This window comes from Lemur catta, chromosome 15 (genome assembly GCF_020740605.2).
Source record: "Lemur catta isolate mLemCat1 chromosome 15, mLemCat1.pri, whole genome shotgun sequence".
NCBI classification, from domain to species: domain Eukaryota; kingdom Metazoa; phylum Chordata; class Mammalia; order Primates; family Lemuridae; genus Lemur; species Lemur catta.
The window spans coordinates 28,219,188-28,244,063 of NC_059142.1; the positions used below are offsets into that span (position 1 = coordinate 28,219,188).

The following is a 24,876-nucleotide window of genomic DNA, read 5'->3' on the forward strand; positions in this document are numbered from 1 at the left end:
TTAGAACAACAGCCACTTTTGTGGGAGCCCAAGAACAACAGCTTTTAAAACTGAGGGTAAATATTCAGGCTTCATTAGGATCCTGAATACAAGCCAGCTGATAAAATATGGGGTCTACTCAGAAGGGCACAGTCTATCAGACGGTCAAGACAAGTAAAACTGGATCCAAGGTAGCGGTTTCAGCACAGAGAAGGGCTGAGGTTTCTATGGGCACAAGCCCTCAGCGGGGACATGGGTACATTCTTACCTCAGGCCAGCGAAATGCTGCAGTCTCCCTGAGCCCTTCCCAGCGAAGATCAGAAGCTGCACATCTCACCACTCCCCATTCGGCATCAGACTATCCTCGATCTTTCTCCCCCAAGTCAGGGCCCAGTGTCTCTGCAGTACCCATCCCTCGGGGAACTGAGTCGCGTTCAAGAAAGGAAGGATCCCGCCATTCCTCTCCTTGTCAAAAGAGCCAGCGGATGCCAACTTCCCATTCTGTAAGCATACATCAGAATGTTAGTCCAGTCAGAGAGGAAGCAACACGAAGACATGGTGAGACCAAGCCATCATGTGAGGTCGGCCATCATGCCTCATCAACCCCAGATGCCAAATACGTTCGTCGGTTGAATTTTCTAGACCACAAGTATAACTTACAATCACAAATCTTACAAGATGACCCGCCTTCCAAGATCCAGAACCCCCAAGGGGTCAGAGTTCCCCGTAGGATTTCAGCTTGCCCAAAGGATGAAGCAGTACAAACTGAGCCCATCCAAAGGATTTTGACTACTAGTGAGGTCAGATCTCCAAGAAGTCCGTCTAGCCCAGAGCATGGCAGCAGCTGTGTCTATGAACATCGGACAGTCCAGAGAAGGAAACCTGGAGAAGAGCCAGAAACAGGTCCTCGCTGCTCAGTTCTTCCAGACTCCAAGGCCTTGTATAAGAATACAAACTTGGACTCATCCCCCAAATTCTCTATCCTTAGGGATTTGGATAGTAGACACCGAGTTTCTGTGAGACTAGATCCTGAGATTCTCCAAAAGCATTATGTCTATTCCGAAACCAAGCCCTCTGCAAAAGTCTTAAGATCATCAGAGGTGGAGTCCAACTTGAGGTCCCCAATCCGAGGAGACAGTGAGGTTGGCCGCAGAGTCACCATCTCCCCAGGGGGACAGCCAGTACAGTCAACTCACTGTACGACAGCTCAGTCAGCATCTGGGAGCCCCGGCAGATCTTCCATGTTTGTCACTCCAGAGCCCATCTATAAACAGCAAAGCCAAAGACCCAGAGAAAGTATCTATATGTCCTCAGGACCCTCACGAAAGCCCTCCATCCATGCAGAACTGGAACTGACTCCTCGGCCCTTGCCACCTAGGTCCTTACCTAGGTATGAACCTGACTCCTCATGGTGGGACTTACTGAATCCTGAAGTTGAAACGCCACAAAGCCAGCCAACAACACCTGATTTTGAGCCTAAGTCCCCTTCTTCCATAGACGCTTTATTGTCCCATTTTAAAACGGACTCAAGCCCTTTCTATGAGGATGTCATGTTCCAGAGAGAGAAGGAAAGCCCACCACCACCAAAGGATTCTCCAAGTTGGGCACCACTGAGGGAAGTGCCACAGGCCGCCAAGTACACCTGCAAACAACCCATTCAAAGGTTTAGTGCTTTCTTCCTGGGTATGTGAAGAAGCAGACTGCCCAGGTGCAGCCCTGATTTAGTGAGATGGGGTTTTGGGGTGGGCAGGAAAGGCCCCCTCTTCATTCTGGGCCTCAGGGCTGCCCTCCTGCCAGTGCCAAAGCTAGTCCTGTCCTTGACCCCATTGCTCCATTCCTTCCCTGCCAGCTTCTCTGAGTGCCAAGCTAATGACATCGATGATAATGCTTCGGCCCAGTGTCAGGCATTGCCTGTTCCAGGAAACACTGCTTAACTTTTCAATGGAAGGTAGTAGAGAGTGGTTTACAGGGTCAGAAACTGCTTCCTGAGAGTGGAGATGAAGAACTGAGCTGGGGTGAGGGCCGATAGGGGCTGTAAAGAGAATAAGGACCTCAGGTAAATATTCTGGCAACAAAGTGGAGAAGGTGGGTGTAGATGAGCTGGGACTTGAACTTCCAGGAGGGGAAAGGCATCCACAGGGACAGTGAGCGGGTGTAAAAAAGGGAGAGGGAGAGGGAGAGTGGGAATGTGATGTTTAGTCATAGGCTGCAGGACTTCTTGGAGAAGATCGAGGGCTGAGGGTACCTCTGCGTGGAGAAATGTTGAGCTAGAAATGGAAATGCAAGTAGTGGGGGGTGGGGTGTGCCTCCCACAGAGCGAGGTAAAGCAATCATCTCTCTGTTACTTTCAGATGTCTCTGAGGAAATGTACAATCGTGTCATCTGGTGGCTGAAAGGTCTGTGCTTTTCTCTCCTGTGGGCCCATAGTGGAGGTTTGGGGGGTGGGAAGACAGGTGAGAGGGTGGCGTCTATGTATCTGTAGAGCTAGGTCCTTAGGAGATACATGGTGGGGTTTTGACCTAAAGGAACAGAAGAACTTCTCATCTTGCCTTAAATTCCACCATTAGAATCATTCCTTTGGGGCTTGGAACCTTTTTCGTTTTTAAGAGTCTCCTTTTAATGGGAAATCACTTCTGGAATGAAGAACAATTTAAGCCCCATGGCCTTTCAACTTAGCTGGTCTTACCTATCATGTGATTTAAAAAAGAAAAAAACCACCAAAGCAAACTACCTGCTTCACAGTTTTGCTCAGGGCTAAGTCCACATTAATTCAGGTTGGGGATTCTTCTCTTCTGGTTCCTCAGAACCCTCCTCCAGCCCCCACCCTAGAACCTGGGAGGTACTTAGTTGGCTACTGCCCAGGCAGGATCTCCAGAGATGTCTGGGCCTGCCCCTTGAGGCTGTCAGTGGGTCTTTGCAGCTCTAGAATCCTTAAGAAAAGTGTCCCCAGGGCCTCATGACCCTCCACTCCTTTGTATTCTTGGCCTCTCTGGTGGCAGGGGAGGGTGGGGACCAGCCCTTATAGAGTAATTCTTGGCAGCAGGAACTTCTTGCTGTGAGTATTGTGGCCCAAAATATGCCCCAGCCCTATGAGCATGACAGAGGCCAGGGCTCTGCATAAAGCAGTTCCTGGGAAGGAGGGAGCCCTGGGAATGCAATCCAGTCCCAACCAGCATGAGCCTGCCAAGTGATGGACAGCAAAGAGCAGAGAAGGGCAGCAAAGCTCTTTAAAGTGGGGGTGTAGTAAAATATGGACTTTGGAGTTATCCTACTGGGTTTGAGCCTTGGGTCCACTATTTTCTGACTGTGACCTTGGGTTTGGTAAGTTATTTTACCTCTCCAAGCCTCAGTTTCCCCATCTGTTAATGGGAATAATGGCTTCCTTTAAGGATTATTGTGAGGACTATTACAAAATATTACATGTAAAGCACTTAGCATGGTGCTTTGCAGTAGTGAGCACTTAGTATACACTGGCTATTATTATTTGGGCCACTTGCACTAGGAAGGGATTTGGGCCAGGTTATGCCCAAGTCCACTGGGCATCTTTAGTAAAATTCTCTTTTTCCCCTCCTGTTGGTACTCTCTGAATTCATTTGCTGTCCCCCGGGGAATGCCTGGCTTCTACTTCTCTGTTATGACAGATGAGGAGGTAAGAATGCCCCTGGGAGGTTACTTCCAGTCTTCCTGTGCCCTCTTCCCCACCCTATCCAAGTCCCTCTTCTGGCCTCTGATGAAAGGGAGTGTGGAGAGAGACAGAGCTGCTCCCTATGGATGGGCAGGTTGTTCACTGCACAAGGGCACCTGGTGGAGGGGGCAAGTGGGGGCTGAAATCCAGGCTATGCTGCACTTGCCAAGCTATGCACCTGTGGGGCTGCATCTCCCCAGAGGGGGATTGGCACAAAAGTGCTATATGAGCTAGTTGCAGCCGCAGAGAGAAAGAAACTTTGGTAGATGATGAATCCTGCCAAGTGCTCTGTGGAAAGACGGGGCAGCCATGGATTGAATCAGTCCCCACCTGGCTTTCCCCTCTCCAGCCTGGGGCATTCCAGAAAAGGGTTGCTTTTTTGGATTACACACTATTTAGGTCCTTAACTTGGAAAAACTCAATGTAGACTCTGCTCTTGGCCGTCTTGTGTCCTGAATTTGGCAAATAGTGTCCTTATTTCATAGTGCATTGTTCCCATAAGTACTTTGGCTCTTCTTGGCCCATGTTTGGTAAGATGGTCAAAGCTACTTCCATTCTTTCTCTTGCCATATTTCTGTCTTACCCAAAACCTAGCAATGACCTATAATGGGTCCCATCCATGGGCTAGCCCAGGATGGACAGTTGACTTCAGATGGAAAACAAATGAGCAGGGGGGCAGCCTGAGCTCAGATAACAGAACAGCTGAAGGGGAGGTGTCCAGAAATGCTGTTGCCACCCCCTCTGCCATGGGTTCTTATCCAGCCCCATGCCCCAAGCTCAGCTGTGGGTGGGAACAGCTACTTTTAGAGATTGTCTTTATTTAAGACAGTAAATCCTTCTATCCCTCCCTTCCTCTCTTCCTTCCTTCCTCCCTCCCTCCCTCCCTCCCTTCCATAGACAATTTTTATTCAGATGCCCATAGCATTCTGCTAGGCACTGCTGGAGCAGCATTGAAGCTTTACAGCACACATTCTTTGTCCTTGAGAAACCATCTGGTTGGAGAGATTAAGACATGGACAGGAAACATTTAAACAACACTATGAAATAGTTTGTGCTCAAATGTCAAAATAGATGGAACAGACTGAATGCTCTTGGAGGGTCTTAGGAAAGAGGGAGTCAGTGGGAGGTGGGCAGAGGGTCAAGTTTTGCCCTCCTTCCCAAAGCCAGGAGGAGGTGTCTTTACAGCTAGTCTCTTGCTCATCCATAGATACAAATCTGTACCTTTGGGAATGGATTACTATTTCCCTTAGTTCAAGATTTGATGTTTTTGGCTGAGCGGGCTCCTCCCTTTTCTCCCCCACCCTCACGGTCTTTTTCTGTGCATCTTGTTTTAGTTTAGGAAGTCAAAAGCCTTGGCAGCAGGGCGGCTACTTCCCAAAATAGCTCTTATCCTGTCTCAATAATTACAGCTCTCCAGCCCTGTTCAGCAACAGAGCTGGTCCTCAGAAGCTGGGAAGAGAAGGCTCCCAGGCAGCCAGGCTGCTGGTCTTCTCTGGCTCTCTGGTGGTAGGGTGGCATGGAGATGGACCAGTACTCTCCCTGCAAAGCATGAGAGAGCTAGGCTTTCCCCAGCCCGTCTCCTAGGCTGGATGGTCCTCAGGCAAATCTCAAGATGGAGGTTCTGAGGTGCTGGTGTCCAGGGCCCCTCTGGTTCCTCTGATCTGGGGATGGTTGACCATAGAGTGTTCCAGATTCCATTCTCGGTGGGAATTCTCTGGTGGCCAGCCACAGCGCCTGGCTCGTGAGAGGCAGCATGTTTGTTGTTGAGCTTCACGAGCCTCTCTGGATAAACAGCTGGGGATGGTGCCTGATTCAGCCTCTCTGTCTATGTGTCAGCCCCCTCCAAAGGGCCCCTCAAAGCCTTCTTTCTAAGGAGTGGGGTGGACAGAGGCTTGGTTTGGGACATTAGGGGCTGGAGCCTCCCCAGAAGAGGGTGTGCTGGATTGAGGGAAGCATTCCTGATGGGCTTTTTTTGGTGTCAGAACTAGCAGAAGCTCACAGGAAGGTCCTGAGGGTGCCCTATTCGGTCAGCGGGGGCTGCCCTCTCACACAGCCCTGGGAAGTTCCTGGAAATAAAGCGGTTTTTGACAGGAGGGGCTGCAATGCCTCTGATAGACAGGGATGCCCTAGCCCCAAGATCCTGTGTCCTTAAGGCACCTGACCTACTCATCCTTAAACGTGACTTCTCAGGCTGTCAGAGGACAAGGTGGTTTACTCTCTGCTATATCTATCAATTATGCAAGAAACCAAGTCTGGAAAACAGGTCAGGAACCAGAGGAGGCCATCTATGTGATACCTACGGCAGACCTCAGTATCTTTGGGGTGACACGTCATTTGTCCCCCGAGGGACAGGATGATCAGCCTCCTGTTGGCTCCTGAACACAGGGAAGTTTTGCTCAGGTGCACTTCCTCTGTAAGGAACAATCCAAAGCCTCCAAGGAACTCAGGGAGTTTCTGCATTTGTGAGGATGTTAGCAGAATCCTAGGATATAGGCTGTCTCAAAGGAACCCTAGGAACTGTCTTTCCAGCTCCCCTCATTTTCTCTTGCATTACATATTGGCTTGTAGTTGAGAGGAAAGGGAATTGTTGAAAGAATGGAGCAGAGCTGTTGAAAATGGAGCAGGACACCTCAGGAGGCTTTTTATAGCAGCTTGACCCTCACTACACAGCTTCTGAGGAAGTGGCATCTTATCCTGTCAGATGGCACCTTTTTCATTTCCAGCTACCATGGACAGACAATTCCAGAGCAGCATGGAAGGCTGGTGACCTCTGGCCAAGACTCACTAATCTGGGGACAGGCTAGGTTGACCAACTCATCAGGGTTTGCCTGAGATTTTTCTGGTTTTAGTACTAGAAGTCCCACATCTTAAGCACCCCCTCAGCCCTGGGCAAACTGGGATAGTTGGTCACCAAGGACAAGCTGTGGGGCATTTGGCCTCAGCGAGAGCCCTTCGAAGCACAGGGTTGGGGGATGATGTCCCAGCTTCACCATGAAACCTGGGCAGGTTACTTCCTCTGCCTGTAAAATGGGGGCCTTCCTCTTGGGCTTGATGGCAGAACTGAGGCCAGAGTCCTTTAGTTTTTTGTTCTTCCCAGAGTGATCCTACATAGGGAAGAATCTGCCATATACATTTTGGACTTTCTGTGTATTTTCAGAAGCTATTTGGTGACTAGAAACCATCTCCAACATCACATCTTTCTGTGATAGTTTGGTGGTGTGTGAAACGGTGGATTTTTCAGGTAAGAGGAGAAACAGTGGGCCTGAGTAGATTAGAGAGCTCGGCTTCAGAGGTCAGGGTGCATACTTGGGTGAGGAAGCAAATCTGTGACCCAGAAGCCACCCTGACAATTGCCCAGCCAGAGGAAGGCTGTCCGGAGTGGCAGAAGTGGCCATGTCCCTTTACCCTCCTCCGCTCAGCTGCCTTTGGCTCAGCTGCTGTGCAGGGAGCAGCAAGAGACAGCTGCACCTTGGGGGCTGAGTGAAGGCCTGGAGGAGGGGGAGGGAATGTGAGGCAGTTCCTGAGAGAAGCTCAGGCCCTGACACTGAGGGTGCCACTTCCTTGGCACAGCCACTGCAGGCAAAGTCATCTAGCTCCAGGGGTCTCCACAGTGTCTGTTTCTGGGAATTGGATCAGCAGGTCTTAGGCCAAGACCTGCTTTCTAGAGATGGTGTGGTATCTAGCAGGTGGTGGCAGCATGGTCATTCCAATGTCACTTTAGTCTCAGGCATTACTCTGGTATTCTTTCTCCTCCCATCCATCTACACCCATTACACATGCACACTCATAATCCTTTGGAGGAAAAGCATTTGAAATAGTCACAGTTGGCAGTTGCTGGTTTGGTGTTGATAATTTTCCCATTAGCAGAGATAATAGCTATCATTCATTTAGTGATCATGTTAAGTGTGTTGGTGAAGCTTCACAGCAACCTATGAGGTGGACTTTTTTCCCCTATTTCACAGATGAAGAAACTGAGGCTCAGAGCTTGCTCATCAAAGCTGGGAGCACTTTAAGGATCATCCTGCCCCAGGGATTCAACTATGTGGTATAGAAATCCTCCTTCTGTAGTCACATCTTCCTGGAAAATAACTTCTTTATATTTTAGTAGCACCTTTAGATACCAAGAATTGTGAAGGGAAAGGTTTTAGTGGGAGTAACATCTATGTTTTTGCATGTGAACATGAGGCTGGGAGGTAGGTGTGAGCTCGTTAGCAGCCAGAATGAAGGGCAAGTGATGGGTCAGTGAAGCTCAGGGCCTCAAGGCTTGTCTGTGCTCTAAAATCAGAGTGGAAAATTAATCAATTAATCCTTTTAGTCAATCCATATTGATCAGCCATATCCTGGGGGCAGAGGCCTGGACATCCAGGCAGACATCACATCACATGTTTGCTGAACTGAAGTGACCAGAGGTTAAAAGAGAAGACATACTCCCTGCTCTTGAGGGGCTTGTGGTTAATTTGGGAGAGAAAAGTATACAGATGGGTCACTTGGAAGGGTGCGGACATTCAAAGGATAAACCAAAGTCCAATCAAATGAGTCAGCAAAGCAGAAGCTGGGAAGGCAGTAGGGGGGTGTCTTGAGGGGAGTCAGACATCCGGGGCTTAGTCACATTAGGGGGAGGTATGCAAGTCCCTTCCAACCCTGAGCTCCTGTAGCCCTGCCTGTTCAGGATGGGCGTTGGGAGGACTGTCTCCCCTATCAGAGTGGCTGGCTTCTAGCACTCTGCCAGCTCTGGAATTGCCCCTCTCTGTAGCCACTCAGCAGGTGCTAGGAAACACAGTGCTCCCCAGCCTTGCCACCCACATCTCATGCCTGTCCCAGGATCCATGGGACATGTGGCAGTAGTTGGGGGAGACGTGGGGCTTAAGCATTTTGGTTTCTTGCCTTTGTCTAGCGCAGACTTTGCTGGCTGAGGTTTCCTTGAAAGACACAATCCAGTGGTAGCCCTTTGGCCCTACCAGGGCTCTCTGACTATATCATCAGTGACTACCTCTGGGGAAGGGAAGTACAATTTGTTCTTGTACTTCTTAGGGAAACTTAGCTACTGAGAGACAAAAATGGTCTTTGCTGGTCATGTAGATCTGAAATCATGATTTCTTGTGGTAATCACTCTTTATTCTTGGCTTTGAACCTGGGCCCTGGTTTGGCCCAAGTGCAGCTTCCTTGCTTAGCTCCTGTGCTGCACAACCTTCACCCATGGTAGGCAGGAAAGACATGGAGCCAAGATAGACCATGTTGGCCTGACCTAAGCAAAGGAGCCTGAGCCAGCAGGCTGGAGCTGTGGTTGCTGCTGAGTTTCCCAGCCAAGTGTCCACTCCCCAGACACTGGGCTTGGATACCCCACGCTAGTAGTGCCTGGGAAATTGTACTCTGGTCAAGAACATCAATGCCTGGTGGGATGTTGAATTTCAAGGGAGAGCTATAGCTCCAAGAGCTGAGTGGTGCTAAGGCAGAGTTGGCCAGGTCACCTGCTGCCTGGAGGTGGGGAAGAGCACTCAGAAGTCAGGGATTCATGCAAGGGCTGCTGTATCTCGGCCCTGCTTCTGACCAGGTGTCAGACCCTGCTGCCGTCAACACAGAATGTGAGAGCTGGAGTTGGGGGCGTCCAGGTTTCTCTTTCAGTGGGGGAAACCGAGGCTCAGGGAGGGCAAGGGACTTTTGGGCAGTGAGGTAATCACCAAAGTTGGCATGGGACTTAAGCCCAGGCCGAGTTCTCTCAGAGCCTCTGAATGTTACAGGGTTAGCATGCAGGGGCTTGTGCAGGTAGAATGGCTCAAAGTCTGTCTTCAGCTTTTATTTCACCCAGTGTGCCTCATGTTGGGCCTGTGGTATGGTGATTAGAAAGGGGCTGTGGCCATCAAGACCCCAAGATTCTTGGCTTGCAGCCGAGTTCCATGGTCCCAGGCCTCTCTTGGGGCCTCACTTCCCTCAAGGCAAGCTGGCACCAAAGTGCTTCTCTGGAGCCTGGGCAGCAGGTGCCAGAGAAGAGCTGGGATTCCAGCCACAGCTGAGGATGAGCTAGCTGAGCTGCCCTTTGAGCTGTGTCTGTTTCCACACTTGGAACGCAGCTGAGGCTGGGGGGAGGAGGGATGTTATAATAGAAGAAAACAAGGCTTTGTAACAGGGGCTGTCTTCCTTGATGTAGGCTTTCTCCCCACCCCAGGCCACACTACTGCCTGCCCGCTGGAAGTGCCCAAGGGGTGTTCTTATGAGTGTGTGCATGAGTACTAGCGGCCTGGGGCTTTGAACAGTGGGGCTTTGTGTAGCCCAAGCTTGATATTTGGGGCTGAAGGCAGCAGCTGCTGCTTCTGCAGGCTTCCAACAGTCATTGGTTTCTATCTTTATGTCTTTGTTTTCCTGAGTACAGCTTTAGTTCTCCTGATCTGCCCCAGGCCTTTTCCACCAGCCTCTCTATACCTTCAGAGGTTCTTTAGCAGAGGCAAGCTGCTGTCCCCATCTTACACTGCTTCCTCTTCTCTCAGATCCTGAGCCTTCTCCTGAGTCTCTGCATGGCCAACTTTTCTTCAGCACCTCCTGCTGCTGCCTTGCTCTCTTACCTTCCTCCAAGGCCTACATCAGCATACAGGATACCCTCCTTCCCCCACTGCATCTACTTTTAGAATGCCAGAGCTGCAGGGAAGCTTAGAAATAATATAGTTTATGCCAGGTGCGGTGGCTCACACCTGTAATCCCAGCACTTTGGGAGGCTGAGGCAGGAGGATCACTTGAGGCCAGGAATTTGAGACCAGCCTGGCCAACATAGTGAGATCCGTCTCTAAAAGAAAAAAAAAATAGCAGCATGTGGTGGCACGGACCTGTAGTCCCAGCTACTAGGGAGGCTGAGGCAGAAGGATCACTTGAGCCCAGGAGTTTGAGGCTGCAGTGAGCTATGATTGCACCACTGTACTCTAGCCTGAGTAAGAGAGCGAGACCCTGTCTCTAAAAAAAATTTTTTTAAATCTAGTTTAATTCCCTCATTTTCAGATATGGAAACTGAGGCCCTGAGAGGTGTAGTGAGTTGCCCAAGGTCAACCAGCTAGGAAGGTTTTTCCTCAACATGCTGGCTCACAAATGCTCCTGATGTCTTGGAGCAACAACACCCCTCTGTCCTCCAGTCCACCAGTGCCAAATAGCCAATAACATCTCCAATAGCAGCCCTGTTTTTTTCTGAGCCTGATTTCCCCTGCCGTGCCAGGCCCTCTTTCCTCCCTTGGCTGAGTTCTGACTGGTCCCAACCACAACCACTGGTTCACAGATCAGACTGAAATAGGGCAGGTGCTTCTACCCATAGAGAGGGCCATGACTGTGGGTCTAATTTTGTCCAGCGTGTATTCAGGCAGAGGCCAGTAGGCCTGCCCTTGGGGGAGGGGTCTTGGGGGGTCAGGTAGGGGCATGTTTCTGGAAACTTCTACAGGAGTCTGACTAGCTCAGACTGCTTAGCTCAGGAAATCCCCACCAGCTTCTCACTCCCCAAGCATCTAAACTCCCCACCTACCAAGCATCTGCCTTCCCCTAGCTGCTGCTCTGACCCTTCTGAGCCTCTAATGCCTCTAAAAGCTGCTGGGAGCATCTGTCCCCATAGCATCCACCTACTTGGGGGAAGAGTGGCCCAGGTGGGTCTGCGTCATGCCTGAGCTGGCCTCTCCCAAGGCCCTCCCCACTTTCCTCAGCCCAGGCAAGGCTCCACCACCCTATTAAAACCACTCAGCCTCTCCCTTCCACCCTTCCAGCAGATGATCCCTGGATAATTTATGCAGCAAATCCTCTTTAATCTTTAATCTGGGGTCTTGCACGAAGGGAACTTGCGGCTAACCTGTCTCTTTAGCTCGGGTGGAGGTGAAGAATGTATGACATTTCCCTTTCGGAGGTGTGGAGGGTATGGACAGTAACTTGGCCATCAGTGACTTCACTTTCTGAAAACCTTGCGGAATCTCTGGAGTAACTAACGGTTTCTCTTCAGCTTGTGTAGCAACTCCCCTTCCCTTCCAAAGGCATCTCCTTCTGGGGATACCAGGTGGGCTGTCCCTTTTTCTTTGGGGACTGGCTCAAGCCCCCGCGGTGCTCCTGAAGCTGAGTAAGAAAGAGCCAGGTGCCCAGGGCAGCCCAGGGACCGGGAGCCGAGACCCCCACCCTGTCCTGAGTGACTCTCGCTCGGTACCCTGCGCCGCCGGGGTTCCTGAGCTGTAAGGCCCGCCCCCAGGTGGGCCCCCGGCCCGGCTCCTGCCTGCACCCGTGCAGCAGAGGTGCAGCGCCGCCCCGGGGCCGCCTCGCTCCGCCCCCGCCGCCGGGCCCCGCCCCCAGCGGTCCGCGCTCAGGGAGGCGGGCGGGGGCCAGCGGTGCCGTGGTGAGGTCGGCGCGCAGCTCCGGTCGCGGGTCGCTCGGGCGCTGTCCAGGCGGAGCCGGCCCGGCTCGGGCTGCAGCCATGGTAAGGCGGGCGGGCGCGGGGCAGGGCCGGGGCGCGCAGGGCCCGCCGCTCCCGGGCCGCTCCAGGGGGACCCGCGGCGCCGCAACCCTGGCAGTGCGGGGCGGGAGGCGCTGTCGCCGGCCCTTGGCACAGGCAGGCGCTGCTGCCGGGCGGCGCTGCGTCGCCGCTCCCAAGTTTTTCCTTCCGAGCAGCGACAGAGTGGTCCCTGACCCCCAGGGTGCTGCCCCGCGGTCTTGGACGAAGGGGTGGGTCCGTGATGAGGGAGGTGCCCGGCGGCTGAGATGCGCATGTTGGCTGGGGAGGGTGCGTCAGAGATGAGCTGAGGTGAAGGGACCCTGTCCTTGCCTGGGTCTGCTGTTACCTGGGTGACGCCTCCTCACCCACCTACCCTGGGCGCAGGGGTCAGTGCCAACTTCGTTTGGAAAACAGAGGAGGCCCACAAACACTGCCTGCCTACCCAGGAGGGATGGTGAGACGCTCAGTCCCTCCTTCCCACAGCCTGGCAAGGGGCAGCTCCTGGGCCTTTCCCAAAGGGACCCCTGAGAGAGGGAAGCCCAGTCCATTATCCTGCCCCGTGGGATCAGGTGTATCCCGCTGCCTCTGGGACAGGAACCATGGGGAAGCTCCCTCCTGCTGCCTCTACCCTCACCCCCTCCCCCAAACCAGGTCCTCTGCAGTGCATGGGGGTAGGGAGACCCATCCCTTCCACCTGCCTGTAGGTAGCAAAAAGAGAAAGAGTAACCCCAGCCAGCCTCCCCCAGCCCTCAAGTAGGAGGTTCTGCTGCTTGGCTGTGAGGATGCCAGCTCTTCTGCCTTTGTTGTCAGAGCCTGCCATAAACACAGTGTATGGGTGTCAGGACCTCCAGGCCACACACCATCCTCTCCCAGTCTGGAAGCCCCACAGCCTTTGCCCTCTGCATTGGGAGGCACAAGCTGTTTACAGCAGGAGGCGATCCGTGACCAGCCTGTGGGGCAGGATGTTGGCTGTGGGCAGCCTCCAGAAGGGAACTCCCTGGGCCTCATGGAATCAGAAGCTTTCAGGTCTGGAAAAGCCAACCTTTCAGGCTCTTGTCTCTCAAGCTGTGTCCAGGCGAAGGCCCAAGTCTTGGCCAGGAAGTCTGGGTGACCCTGTGACCTTCCCCAAAGGGGGGGTTCTTGGGAGAGGCCAAGTGGTGCCTGTCCTTATCCCTGCCCCCTTCCTTCTACCCACATGGGGGATGGACAGACTGATTGTTCTAGGGATGGAAGCTTGGGGAAGCTCTGATTGTCCCCAGTGCCAAGTCCAGCAGGGGCCAGAGGGGCTTTTTCTGCCACACACTAAGTTCAGTTCAGCTGAGGTCTTGGTGCTTTCAGCTTGGCTGAGGCCACCCTGTTCTCTAATTAAAGACACCCCCCACCACCAATGGCCCCAGCCTCAGGCCCCTGCCCTCAAGCCAGCCAAGTCCTTAGGCTGACTGGTTCATGTCAGGCCAGATTCCTCTATGAAGGTCTCCTTGTCAAAGGAGGTCAGTGTCCCAGCTGCTTTGGGAATCAGTGGGGAGGCTTCCCCAATGCAGGAGCCCCTGGGAGTTAAATTTGCATGTGAAAAGAATGACAGGCCAACACTAATGACCATCCTGTGGCTTTAGAGATGTGCCTTTTCTCCTCAGGTTCAAAGCAGCTTAAGGTATCTGTCATTGGGGAGTGCTTTCTCTCCCTAGCCTCCCTGGGAAGCAAGGAAGGGCCATTCACAATTGGCACTAAGGCCCTGAAATTAAGACACTACCCAGATTCACATAGGGTGTTTCTGGCCCAACAAGAAACACTGGCCTCTGACTCCTGGTCAAGTGCTCTATCTGTGCACTCCCAGCCAGGCCCCTTAATTTGTCTCCCACCTAAATGAAGTTTCTGAGATGCCCACCTTCCATTGGTTTGAACCCATGCCCCTCAGAGACCAAGTGTTAGCAGCTCCCCCTTGACTCTATGGAAGCCCTGGGGTGATAGAATTGATATAGGTCCTCCTGAGCAGAGGTCAGGTATCCTAGGGTAGGAGGAGTCCCTGGAGCAAAGCCCCCTGGGTGGCTGGTGTTCCCTGCAGGGAAATCTAGGAGCAGATTTCTGAAGACAGTGGGGCTTCCTGCAGGAGAAAACAAAGGGACACTGGGGAAGAAGGCTGGGGCCATTCCCATGAGAACCTATACCCAGAGGATTGTAGGACATCTCATCCTACTTCATTCAGTACTGCTTAAAGTTAAGGTGAAAGAGAGATATTGGGGGATTGGAATCCTTTGGGAATGGGTCTCCTGGGTGGCTGCCCCCATGTACTGATGGGCCAGGTCACCTCGGGGACAGCTGATAGTCCTTGGGCAGGCCAAAGTGTCCTTGTGGGTTAATAGAAGAGGTCAAGTGGATCAAGAACCTGTGCTGCAGACAGACGTGGGAGGTTGGTGCTGTGCCCACCAGGGCAGGCTGCAGGCGTTGGGGCAGCCAATCAGAGAAGGAGGGGGCTGCAGAGGAACCAGAGTGATCCTGCTACAGCTGAGCTGTCCTTGGAGGGTGGGAGCCAAGGGATGGGGAGGAGGAGGGGTGGGGAAGGACATTCCACAGGCTTTTTTGGCCCCTGCCAGAGACAGAGGGGGTAAAATAGAAAAGGAAAGGAGCAAGCCAGGAAGCCTGATAGACAGCAGGAGCATTGAGACAAGGCTGTTTCTGTGTGTGAGGAACTTTGCCTGGAAGATAAAATTAGACCTAGAGCTTGCCGGCAGGGCATCTGAAGTGTGGGGCATGGACCGTTCACTGGGATGGCAAGAGAATTCTGTCCCTGAGGACAGGGCTGAAGCTGGGGTAAGGTGCTGCTCTGGGAGATGGGTGGACCTGACCTGTCCTCCCCCTGCCTTGGCTGGGATTGGGGCTCAAAGTCAGAAATGATTTGGTCACTTGCAGAGCTGGGGGTATGGGATGGACAGACAGGAGGTAAGGACCCTGGAATCCTGACTGCTTGTTTAAACCCCCTATCTCCCCTCCATGCTGAGGAGCAGCCAGGGCTGGCAGAAGTGAGGAAGGTGCTGGGTTCCTGGTGGCTCTGCTGGAAGATTATGGGCTTAGGGGTGGCATCAGTGCCTTCCCTCCTCCCATCCCTGCTGCCCCTCCACTCAGTGCCCCTGGGGATCCCGGTGGAGCACAGTCCTCTCCCACCCTTGGCCCGAACCCCAGACCAACTGCTGGGTCGTGGGGGGGATTGTGCAGAAAGGCAGGATTTCCTGGAGTTCCCCAGCCTCATTAGCTGCCAGACAACAAGAGCTGTGGCCCCCTAGCCCCATCCCTTCTCTGTTGCCATACAATTAATTGTCCAAACTGGGACACTTTTGAGAGTGAAAGGGGACACAATTCATCATGATGCTAGGACAACAAGCATAAACTATGATGTATAATCACCCCGTGGACCTCATAACCGTTATGGGTGAGAAAAGCTTGTTAGGTCAGGCTTGCCTCAGGATAGCTTCTGGTCACTAAGCCCCCACAGGCTAGTTCCAGTTTCAGGCTAAAGGGCCTCTTTTCCTCCCCTCTGTCCAGGCAAACCCTGGAGATTATGGCTATAAGCAGGTGTAAGGACTTGAGGGGTGACAGCCTGGAAGCAGCCCCTAGGGGACTTTTCCCTCTAGCCTCCCTATCTCAATCCCTTTCCTCTGGCATAAACCCGGCAGTGTGCATACCCGTCTCCCTCAATTCTTCCCTTTATAAGATGGGGATGTGCAGGAAGACTGTGGCCATCTTATCTCCCTCACCCTGGCTGGGACTCCACAGTGGTCCAGGGTAGCCCCCACTGGCTTGGCCAACCCCCAGAGGGTGAGTCAGCCTCTGCAGCCAGCCCTTGTCCATTGTCTGGGGGTGGCATGTGGGTACTGTGAGGCAGGGCCGAGCCCAGCACTGCCAGGCACCCCACAAAGGAGGCTGACCCCAAAAGGAGAGGGGAAGTTTTAAGGTATAGATCTGAGGGTGAGAATGAGGGAGAACAGCCCCTCTTCTGAGCTCAGGGTGAGGTGGAACAGCCTTCTGCAAAATCTGTGGTTCACAGTTCAGGGCAGGCTCTCTCCTGCACTGCTGGCTCCAGGCAGAATGGGTAGGGGGACAATGGAAGGGTACTTCCCCTTACATGTCCCTCATGGTTGGGGCTGTCAGCAGCTCTGGAGGCCCAGCCATCCCCCAGCCACCCACCCCGCAGCTCTTCCATAGCCAGTGTCCACCCTCCCTCACCTGGTCCTTCCAAGGTCCCACACTCAGCATCTACTGGTAGGTTTACTCTTCTCTCTTGAGCCTCTCTTGGAGCTCAAGGTCTGATGTAAGGTGTAGGGTCAGCTATACTGAGCTCTGGGCAGTGAACCCTGGGGACTGAGCACCCACACAGTAGGATCTGCACCTCAATCCCAAAGTGCATTGGCCGGCAGTGACAGGAGGCACAGAACCCGCTGCTGGCTCCTGACTTACCTGGGGTCAGCAGCTCCCTTCTCTCCTACCTACTTTCCTCATGCCCCTGCACCATCCTGACTCTCTGCACTCTCCCTTGAGTCCTGAGCCACACTGTCTTCTCTGGTCTAATGCCTCTGTCTGCTCCTTCTTAGTCAGCCTGACTTCCTGGCCTTTGGGGCAGTCCCTGGCCCTTGGCTCGGCCAGACCCCCGGGAAGGGCAGCCTCACTAACACTCTGCTGAGAGGGAGCATCAGAACTGTTGCTCCTTGGTTGCCAAGAGCGGTTGCCAGGGCTTCGGGGGCTGCCCAGGGCTCCTCCTGGGGCCCTTCCTGGCATCTTGAATTGGGGCCTGCTTGTGAGCAGGTGAGGGAGGGATAGTGAGTACTTCCTCTGGCTTGGCTGCAGTTTCTTTCTCTTCTAACCACAAGTGCTTTCCCCCTTTCCCTCTTGCCTTCTCCTGTCTTCCACCTTCTTCCTCATTCTTCCCTTCCCGCCTTCCTGCCACCTGCCACCTACTCCACCCCACTCCCCATCCTCCAGATCAAGCGTTTCCTGGAGGACACCACGGATGATGGAGAACTGAGCAAGTTTGTGAAGGATTTCCCAGGAAGCGAGAGCTGCCACACACCGGAGGCTAAAGCCTGGGTGTCCAAGCCCCAAATCCCGGCGCCAAGGCCCCACACCCCAGACGTCTGTGATGATGACCTGGAGTTCAGACCCCCCTCGTGGCCCCAGTCCTCTGACAGCCAGCAGTACTTCTGTGCCCCAGCCCCTCTCAGCCCCTCAGCCCGGCCCCGCAGCCCATGGGGCAGGCTCGATCCCTATGATTCTTCTGAGGTAGAGCCTCCAGCCCTGCCTTTGCCTTTCAGTGGGCTGGTGCGGAAGACCCAGGGAGGGAGGAGAGAGCATCAGATTGTGTGTGTGTGTGTGTGTGTGTGTGTGTGTGTGTGTATCTGGGGCTTCTCTCTGTCCTGTGTCAGCCCCAGCTTTGTGATGTCTGCCCCCAAAGCACTGGAAACTGACAGTTCCAGCAGGGGCAGGAGGCCCAGGGGGTGGCCTCAGATGGGAACCCAGGGGAGTCTGGCACTGCTCCTTTAAGGCTGGGGCAAAGATCTAGAAAGGAAAGCGAGAGAAGACTGGTACTAGGTGTCGGGGCCCTTTCTGGCTCTTGCCCTGATGCCTTCTGCCTTCCTGTTCACTAGGATGACAAGGAGTATGTGGGCTTTGCGACCCTACCCAACCAAGTCCACCGAAAGTCTGTGAAGAAAGGCTTTGACTTTACCCTCATGGTGGCAGGTAGAAAAGGGGCAGGGCTGGTCTGGGCAGGGGTGTTTCAGGTGGGGATGGTGTGTGTGTCTGTGTGTGGGGAGCGGGGGTATGTGTAGGAAAGGAGCAAGCAGCAAGTGGATGTGCCTTTTTGCAAAATAGCCAGGAGCCTTTGGTGGCCAAAAGCCTGTATATGTGCGTGGGGAGAGGTGTGAAGTGGTGCAAAGAACACTTGACCAAGAATTTTCTAGTATTTGCCTCTTTCTCTGTGACCTTGGGCAATCCCTTGCTCTCTCTTGGCCTCATTCAAATGAGAAAGCTAGAAAAGCCAATCTCTCTGTTTCCTTTCTGCTCTAAAATGCATAGTTTGGTTAGTCTAGTCCCAATTAGATAAGAAAGCAGTTCCCCCACACCTTGATCAGTGGAGTTGCCTCTTACCTACACCTTACCTTCCGATCTGGTGCCTCTGTCTTCTCTCCTGCCAGGAGAGTCTGGCCTGGGCAAATCCACTCTTGTCAACAGCCTCTTCCTCACTGACCTGTACCGGGACCGGAAACTGCTAAGTGCTGAAGGTAAGCAAAGGAGAGGAACATGAAGACAGGCGGGCAGACCTGTCTTGGGAAATTAAACTCACTCCGGAGTCTGGAGGATGCCTCCTAGCATGTAGCAAACCATGGCTTCCTAGAGAGACTGATAGCATCTCTCCATAGGCCTGTCTGCTCTGGCAGCCTACCAGCTGGCTCCCTAAAGATTTGGGTGCTGAAGCAAGGCAGGGACCAGAATCTTGCTCTCTGAATGAGTTTCTGGCCCCCAAGGATTCCAGGAATCCAAGAAAAAAGCCAAGAGCAGAGAAGAGGCTGGGGCCAGAGCCAACAGCCACCGGCATTTCCTGTGTTGGGAAATGTGCTCCTTGCTGGTTCCCAGAGAACAGGCCCCCAGGCAGCCTGGGGGTGGAGAGGGGGGCAGTGTGGATGAGGCAGGGTGGGCAGCAAAGCTGGTTGGGGTTGGTGGTTTGTCCTGACTGGGCAGGTCCCTGCCCTTGCCCTGGCCTCAGTTTCCCTCTTCTCCAGAGCGGATTATGCAAACCGTGGAGATCACTAAGCATGCAGTGGACATAGAAGAGAAGGGCGTGAGGCTGCGGCTCACCATTGTGGACACACCAGGTTTTGGGGATGCAGTCAACAACACAGAGTGGTATGTATGACCAAGCACGACCCCAGCTGTCCGGACCCACACACCTACTCCATACCCACGCACAGGTGCACACATAGGCAGACATAAACACAAACTTGTCAGGAGGAAGAGGTTTGTGACCTTGAGCATGCCGCTCCCCTTACTGGACAGCCGTCTCCTCCTCTGCAAAGTGAGAGGGAAAGGATTGGGATAGATGATTTCTAACATTCCTTCCAATGCTGACCCATAATTCTTTAATGGGGGTGGGGACACAAGATAAGAAAGAAGGCTAGGCTTGGTGGCTCACACCTAATCCTAGCACTCTGGAAGGCTGGAGGATCGCTTGAGCTCAGGAGTTCAGTTGAGCAAGAGTTAGACTCCATCTTTACTAAAAACAGAAAAAATTAGCTGGGCGTGGTGGTGCCTGCCTGTAGTCCCAGCTACTCGTGATGCTGAGGCAGGAGGATCACTTGAACCAGGAGCTTGAGATGGCAGTGAGCTATGAAGACATCACTGCACTCTAGCTGGGGCAACAGAGCGAGACTCTTCCTCAAAACAAAACAAAACAAAACAAAACAAAAAGAAGAACCTCAAAAAACCAAATATATGTGAACACATGTAGTATAGGGCCTGCCAGGTGCTCAATAAACATTGCCCTCCCTCCTTCCTTTCCTTTCACCAGCAACATTTTAGGTGCCATAAACCAGTCTTGTTGAAGGAATGGGGTCCGTGGAGGGAGGAGTGAAGGTGAGAAAGAAGAGGCAGAGGGGAAAATGGTGGAACTTTGTTTAAGCCCCAATTACCCTCCAGTCCACTGGCCAAAAGAAAAGTTGAATTTGCTACATCCCCCATCATTCTGGCTTTTTCCCCCCAGGAAGTAGAGGGATGCTTAGGTAATGGTCGGTCCTAAGTAAATAGATGAGGAGGAGAATGGATGAGATAGACAGGAGAAAAGGTGCCTTTGATGAAGAAGTTAGGTGAGCGGCGATAAGAGCCCTAGAGAATTCACGTCTTGATTGGCATTTAGTACCTGCATGATCTTGAGCAAATGACTGCATTACTATTTCTTTAACTGAAAAATGGCAGCCCTCACTCCCTGACTCAATTGATCTGAACATCACCCAGAATGATGCATGCGCATTGAAAACCATAAAGGGCTATTTACATTGCACTCATGAATTTTAACAATGATAATTGCAAGATCAACAATATAATTTGTGGGGCCCAGTACAAAATAAAAATGTGAGGTCCCTTGTTCAAAATTATTAAGAATTTCAAGATGGCAGCAGCAGAGCATCAAATCAAGTATGAGCCCTTCTGAGCTTGGGTCCCTATGTGATTGCACAGGTCACACACCCGTGAAGCTGACCCTGGGTAGTGACCTCATAGACCTTTCTGTGCCCTGACTCCCCATCACATACTTTATCATGACCACATGTGACTTTTGGCTCATCAAACTCCTTCATTTTCAACTTCATAGTCTAAGCCTTGAGGGGAGGGCCATTTCTTACATCCTTGCTGCAGTCCTGTGCTAGTACATGGTCTCCATCAATATTCTTTTTTTTTGTTGTTGTTGAGACAGAGTCTCGCTTTGTCGCCCGGGCTAGAGTGAGTGCCGTGGCGTCAGCCTAGCTCACAGCAACCTCAAACTCCTGGGCTTAAGCAATCCTACTGCCTCAGCCTCCCGAGTAGCTGGGACTACAGGCATGCGCCACCATGCCCGGCTAATTTTTTCTATATAGATTTTTAGCTGTCCAAATCATTTCTTTCTATTTTTGGTAGAGACGGGGTCTCACTCTTGCTCAGGCTGGTCTCGAACTCCTGACCTCGAGCAATCCACCCGCCTCGGCCTCCCAGAGTGCTAGGATTACAGGCATGAGCCACCCTGCCCGGCCTTCCATCAATATTCTTGATGGACTGAGGTGGGCTCATATCATCATCACCTTTCCTGCTCTAGGAGTATGTCTCAGCAAACCGGGTTTGCCCTGAAATTCTCATCCCAACCAGTACCCAGTTCCTACTGTGGCAAGTGCCACTCTCTCCTTTGGTCAATTTACTTACCTTCTTCATTCTTCCATAACAATAATAATTTCATTTGCTTGGCACCTCACAGTTTACATTGCACCTCCATATGTACTCATTTAGTCAATCAGCCAGAATTTATTGAGCACACACTAGGGGTCCAGACTGTGCTAGATATTTTAGAGGATGCAGAACAAGTACAAATGATCCCTGTCCCTGAGAGGCTTACAGTCTAGTGGCAGCAGGGGGTGGCAGGGAGGTGGGAGCAATTCTCTAATGTGTGTAAATCAGATAACAAATTAGTAAATGAGTCAGGGAATGTGTCGTGGCAAACACTGAGTTAGGAGTCAGAAGGCCAGGGAATTGGGTGGGTAGAGAATTTACTAGCCAAATGATCTGGAGCAAGTTTCTTAGCTGCTCTGGATTTAGTTTCTTCATGTAGAAAATGAGAGTGATCCAGCCTGGGTAACATAACAAGACTCCATCTCTGCAAAAAATAAAATTATGGGTAGGTATGGTAATCCTCGCACTTTGGAAGCCTGACGCAAAGGATCGCTTGAGCCCAGGAGTGTGAGGTTGTAGCGAGCTATGATGATGCCACTGCTCTCTAGCCTAGGTGACAGAGTATGACTCTATCTCAAAAAAAAAAGTGATGATGACATCATGCATAATGACCACCTGTCAGGGCACTGAGGATTAAACTAGATAATAGGAGAGCAAAGGACCTGGAAATGGAAGTTCTTGGAAAAATATGTTTATTTATTTCCCTGTGTGGTGAAGAGGAGAGAGCAGTGTGTGTTGTTATAGCCAAAGGAGCTTTCGTGGAAAACATGGTTCTTGGATGGGGACTTGAAGGATGGTGTGGGTTTGGAGAGGTGGGGAGAGGGTGGAACCACATGAGCAAAGTCTCTGAGGCTGGACTGTGAACCTGACTTAGGGCTTCCTTGGCTTCCAACGGGTGTTCACCTGCAGCCTTGCTATTCTTGTTACTTTGTTTGGTCACCTAGGCCCTTTCCCTTTCATCAAACTGGTATTTATTGAACTCTGCCTGTATGTTCAGTCTAATTTTCTATGAGGACATGTGAACTATATCCCCATCCTACCCAGGTATCTCCTGAAGATGTAGTAAAGCAAGCCAGGGAATTATAATGCCTTGAGAACACTGCTCAGGGCATGGGCTACTTCTCTTTAGTCCCAGAGCTCACTAGGCAGCCCCCACTCTCACCGTTTCTCTGCTTTCCCTGCCCTAGCTGGAAGCCTGTGGCAGAATACATTGACCAGCAGTTTGAGCAGTATTTTCGAGATGAGAGTGGCCTGAACCGAAAGAACATCCAAGACAACAGAGTGCACTGCTGCCTGTACTTCATCTCACCCTTCGGCCACGGGTATGGTCCAAGCCTGAGGCTCCTGGCACCACCGGGTGCTGCCAAGGGAACAGGCCAAGAGCACCAGGGGCAGGGCTGCCACTAGCAAGTGGTCACAGATTCCTGTTCCCCAGGCTCCGGCCGTTGGATGTTGAATTCATGAAGGCCCTGCATCAGCGGGTCAACATCGTGCCTATCCTGGCTAAGGCAGACACACTAACACCTCCTGAAGTGGACCACAAGAAACGCAAAGTGAGGGAAGCTGGTGGTGGGAGGGGATCAGGTGGGCTTCTAGAAAGGATGGGGTCCCCAGAACTGTGGGCCCCTCATGTGTTTGCCAGATCCGGGAAGAGATTGAGCACTTTGGAATCAAGATCTATCAGTTCCCAGACTGTGACTCTGATGAGGACGAGGACTTCAAATTACAGGACCAAGCCCTAAAGGTGGGGCCACCCCAGGGGTCCCCTTCCCATCTTGTTTCTTCTGGGCCGAAGAGGAGAGTAGGATTCTATACAGTGACAGGCTATTGGGGTGGGAAAAGGCCCTGGCTTCCTAGAGTGAAGCAGAGAAGATGAAAATACAGGTGGAAAGGAACAGGTGAGAATGAGGGGTGCTGACAGGCACCCCTAACTTCTTCCAGGAAAGCATTCCATTTGCAGTAATCGGCAGCAACACTGTTGTAGAAGCCAGAGGGCGGCGCGTTCGGGGTCGACTCTACCCCTGGGGCATTGTGGAAGGTAAAGCTAGCTTGTGACCAGGGTATTTCTTTGCCCTCGGTGGCTCTCCCCCACCCATGCCTCTGGGTGACCCCTAGCCTTGCTGTGCAGTGGAAAACCCCGGGCACTGCGACTTCGTGAAGCTGAGGACAATGCTGGTGCGTACCCACATGCAGGACCTGAAGGATGTGACACGGGAGACACATTATGAGAACTACCGGGCACAGTGCATCCAGAGCATGACCCGCCTGGTGGTGAAGGAAAGGAATCGCAAGTATGACCATAAGCCAGGACAAAGCTGGCAGAGGGCAGGCATCTCACGCACAGTCTTGGGTGAGACCAAGCCCTTCCCTTATTCTTCTACAGGCCCTGGGCTTGATCCAAGTGGGTGCTGGGGTCTTCCTAGCCTTACCAATCCTCCTTTCCCCTTTCCCTCAGCAAACTGACTCGAGAGAGTGGTACCGACTTCCCCATCCCTGCTGCCCCACCAGGGACAGATCCAGAAACTGAGAAGCTTATCCGAGAGAAAGATGAAGAGGTGAGAACAGTATGGGGCAGTAGGGGTTGACAGCCTAGGAGGTCCCATGTTTGATCGTAAACCTTAGTATCTCTTGGTTTGGGAAAAGAAAGATCCCTGGCTCTGGCTGCATATCTGGGTCCTGGATTGGTCAATTGATGGTTCTGCCCAGATTCTCCATCACACTTCAGGGCTTCCAAGGCCCTAGTTCAAGGGATTAGAACTTGTGGGCACTTTCCCCAACACTATATAATACTAGACTCTCCAAAGGGCCCCATTTTGATTCATGTGCCTATTCCAGCTGCGGCGGATGCAGGAGATGCTACACAGAATCCAAAGACAGATGAAGGAGACCCATTAACTGGCTTTTAGCACTGGATATTTAAATCTCCTCCTCTTCTTCCTGTCCATGCCGGCCTCTCCCAGCACCAGCTCTGCTCAGGCCCCCGAAGCTACTGCCACTTCGCCTTACATCCTTGCTGACTCCCCAGAGACTCAGAGGAAATAAAGTTTAATAAATCTATAGGTGGCTTCTGGTGTCCCTGTCTGTGTCTTTATCACCTTCTGGAGACCAAGATCATAGGACCCAGTTTTGAAAAATTGATGGAGGAGGATGTTGGTTTCTGGCTTTTAGTAGGCAAGGGAGAGTGGGGAAAAATTTCCCCTCCCATGGCAGAGTTTGGAATCCAGCCTGGCCTCTCCATCTTATTAACGACCATATCTATGCTGCTTTTTATTTGGGATCTGAGCCTCTCTCCATCTTTCCCACATACAGTACCTTCAATTGTATAGCAGTTTTGGATCTGATACCTGCACTTGGGAAAAAACAAAACATGCAACCTCCTGACTTCCTATTTCCCCTGATCTGGGAAGAGGAATAGGCAGAATTAAGGTCTACACTCTAGGAAGCCCGTGGTAGAGCACTGAACAAATGCCGAAGCCACTGTAATCACCAAACACTATAGTTAAGTGCTGGAAATGAATAAAAACACATTGTCCTGAAGGAGTTCAGTATTCAATTAAATACTTATTAAGAATCTGCTAGGTTGCAGGCACTGTTCCAGACCGTGGAGTTAAAGTAGTGAACACAGGCAAGGTTCCTGTCTTCCCGGAACTTACTAACTTTACTAAAAGTTCCAGTACTCTATAAACAAAGACTCTTGAGGACACTTTAGCTCCAGGGCTTGGTATTAAAACGCTCAGGCCCACTCTAGACCTGAAGCTGTCAGTTGAGAACTGCAATCAACTGTTCTCCACGTCTGTCGCGTTGGTGGTATCGCGGG

The 24,876-nt window shown here is 52.1% G+C and overlaps 1 protein-coding gene across 3 annotated transcripts; it reads left to right on the forward strand.

Moving 5' to 3' along the window:
* On the forward strand, positions 1–24,123 carry SEPTIN4 (septin 4). 3 transcript variants are annotated; one of them, XM_045525656.1, is made up of 14 exons: positions 1–1,662; positions 2,331–2,375; positions 3,621–3,628; positions 17,076–17,372; positions 17,738–17,831; positions 18,287–18,373; positions 18,872–18,995; positions 22,247–22,381; positions 22,495–22,612; positions 22,702–22,803; positions 23,001–23,097; positions 23,188–23,350; positions 23,515–23,614; positions 23,895–24,123. In XM_045525656.1, exons 1-14 carry the CDS (start codon positions 108–110, stop codon positions 23,952–23,954), a joined length of 2,985 nt encoding a protein of 994 aa, XP_045381612.1. In that variant the 5' UTR covers positions 1–107; the 3' UTR covers positions 23,955–24,123. The 3 variants fall into 3 exon arrangements, with proteins under 3 accessions (XP_045381612.1, XP_045381614.1, XP_045381613.1); XM_045525657.1 differs by lacking the exons at positions 1–1,662; positions 2,331–2,375; positions 3,621–3,628 and adding an exon at positions 11,977–12,089; XM_045525658.1 differs by lacking the exons at positions 1–1,662; positions 2,331–2,375; positions 3,621–3,628; positions 17,076–17,372 and adding an exon at positions 11,969–12,089.
* The last annotated feature ends 753 nt before the right edge of the window (positions 24,124–24,876 follow it).

Bases quoted from the DNA above. Each gene is read 5' to 3' on its own strand.
- SEPTIN4 (XM_045525656.1), top strand. From the start codon at position 108: ATGGGGTCTACTCAGAAGGGCACAGTCTATCAGACGGTCAAGACAAGT. The intron at 17,373-17,737 runs GTAGAGCCTCCA...CCTGTTCACTAG, and splicing joins ATCCCTATGATTCTTCTGAG to GATGACAAGGAGTATGTGGG. The intron at 22,382-22,494 runs GTATGGTCCAAG...CCTGTTCCCCAG, and splicing joins ATCTCACCCTTCGGCCACGG to GCTCCGGCCGTTGGATGTTG.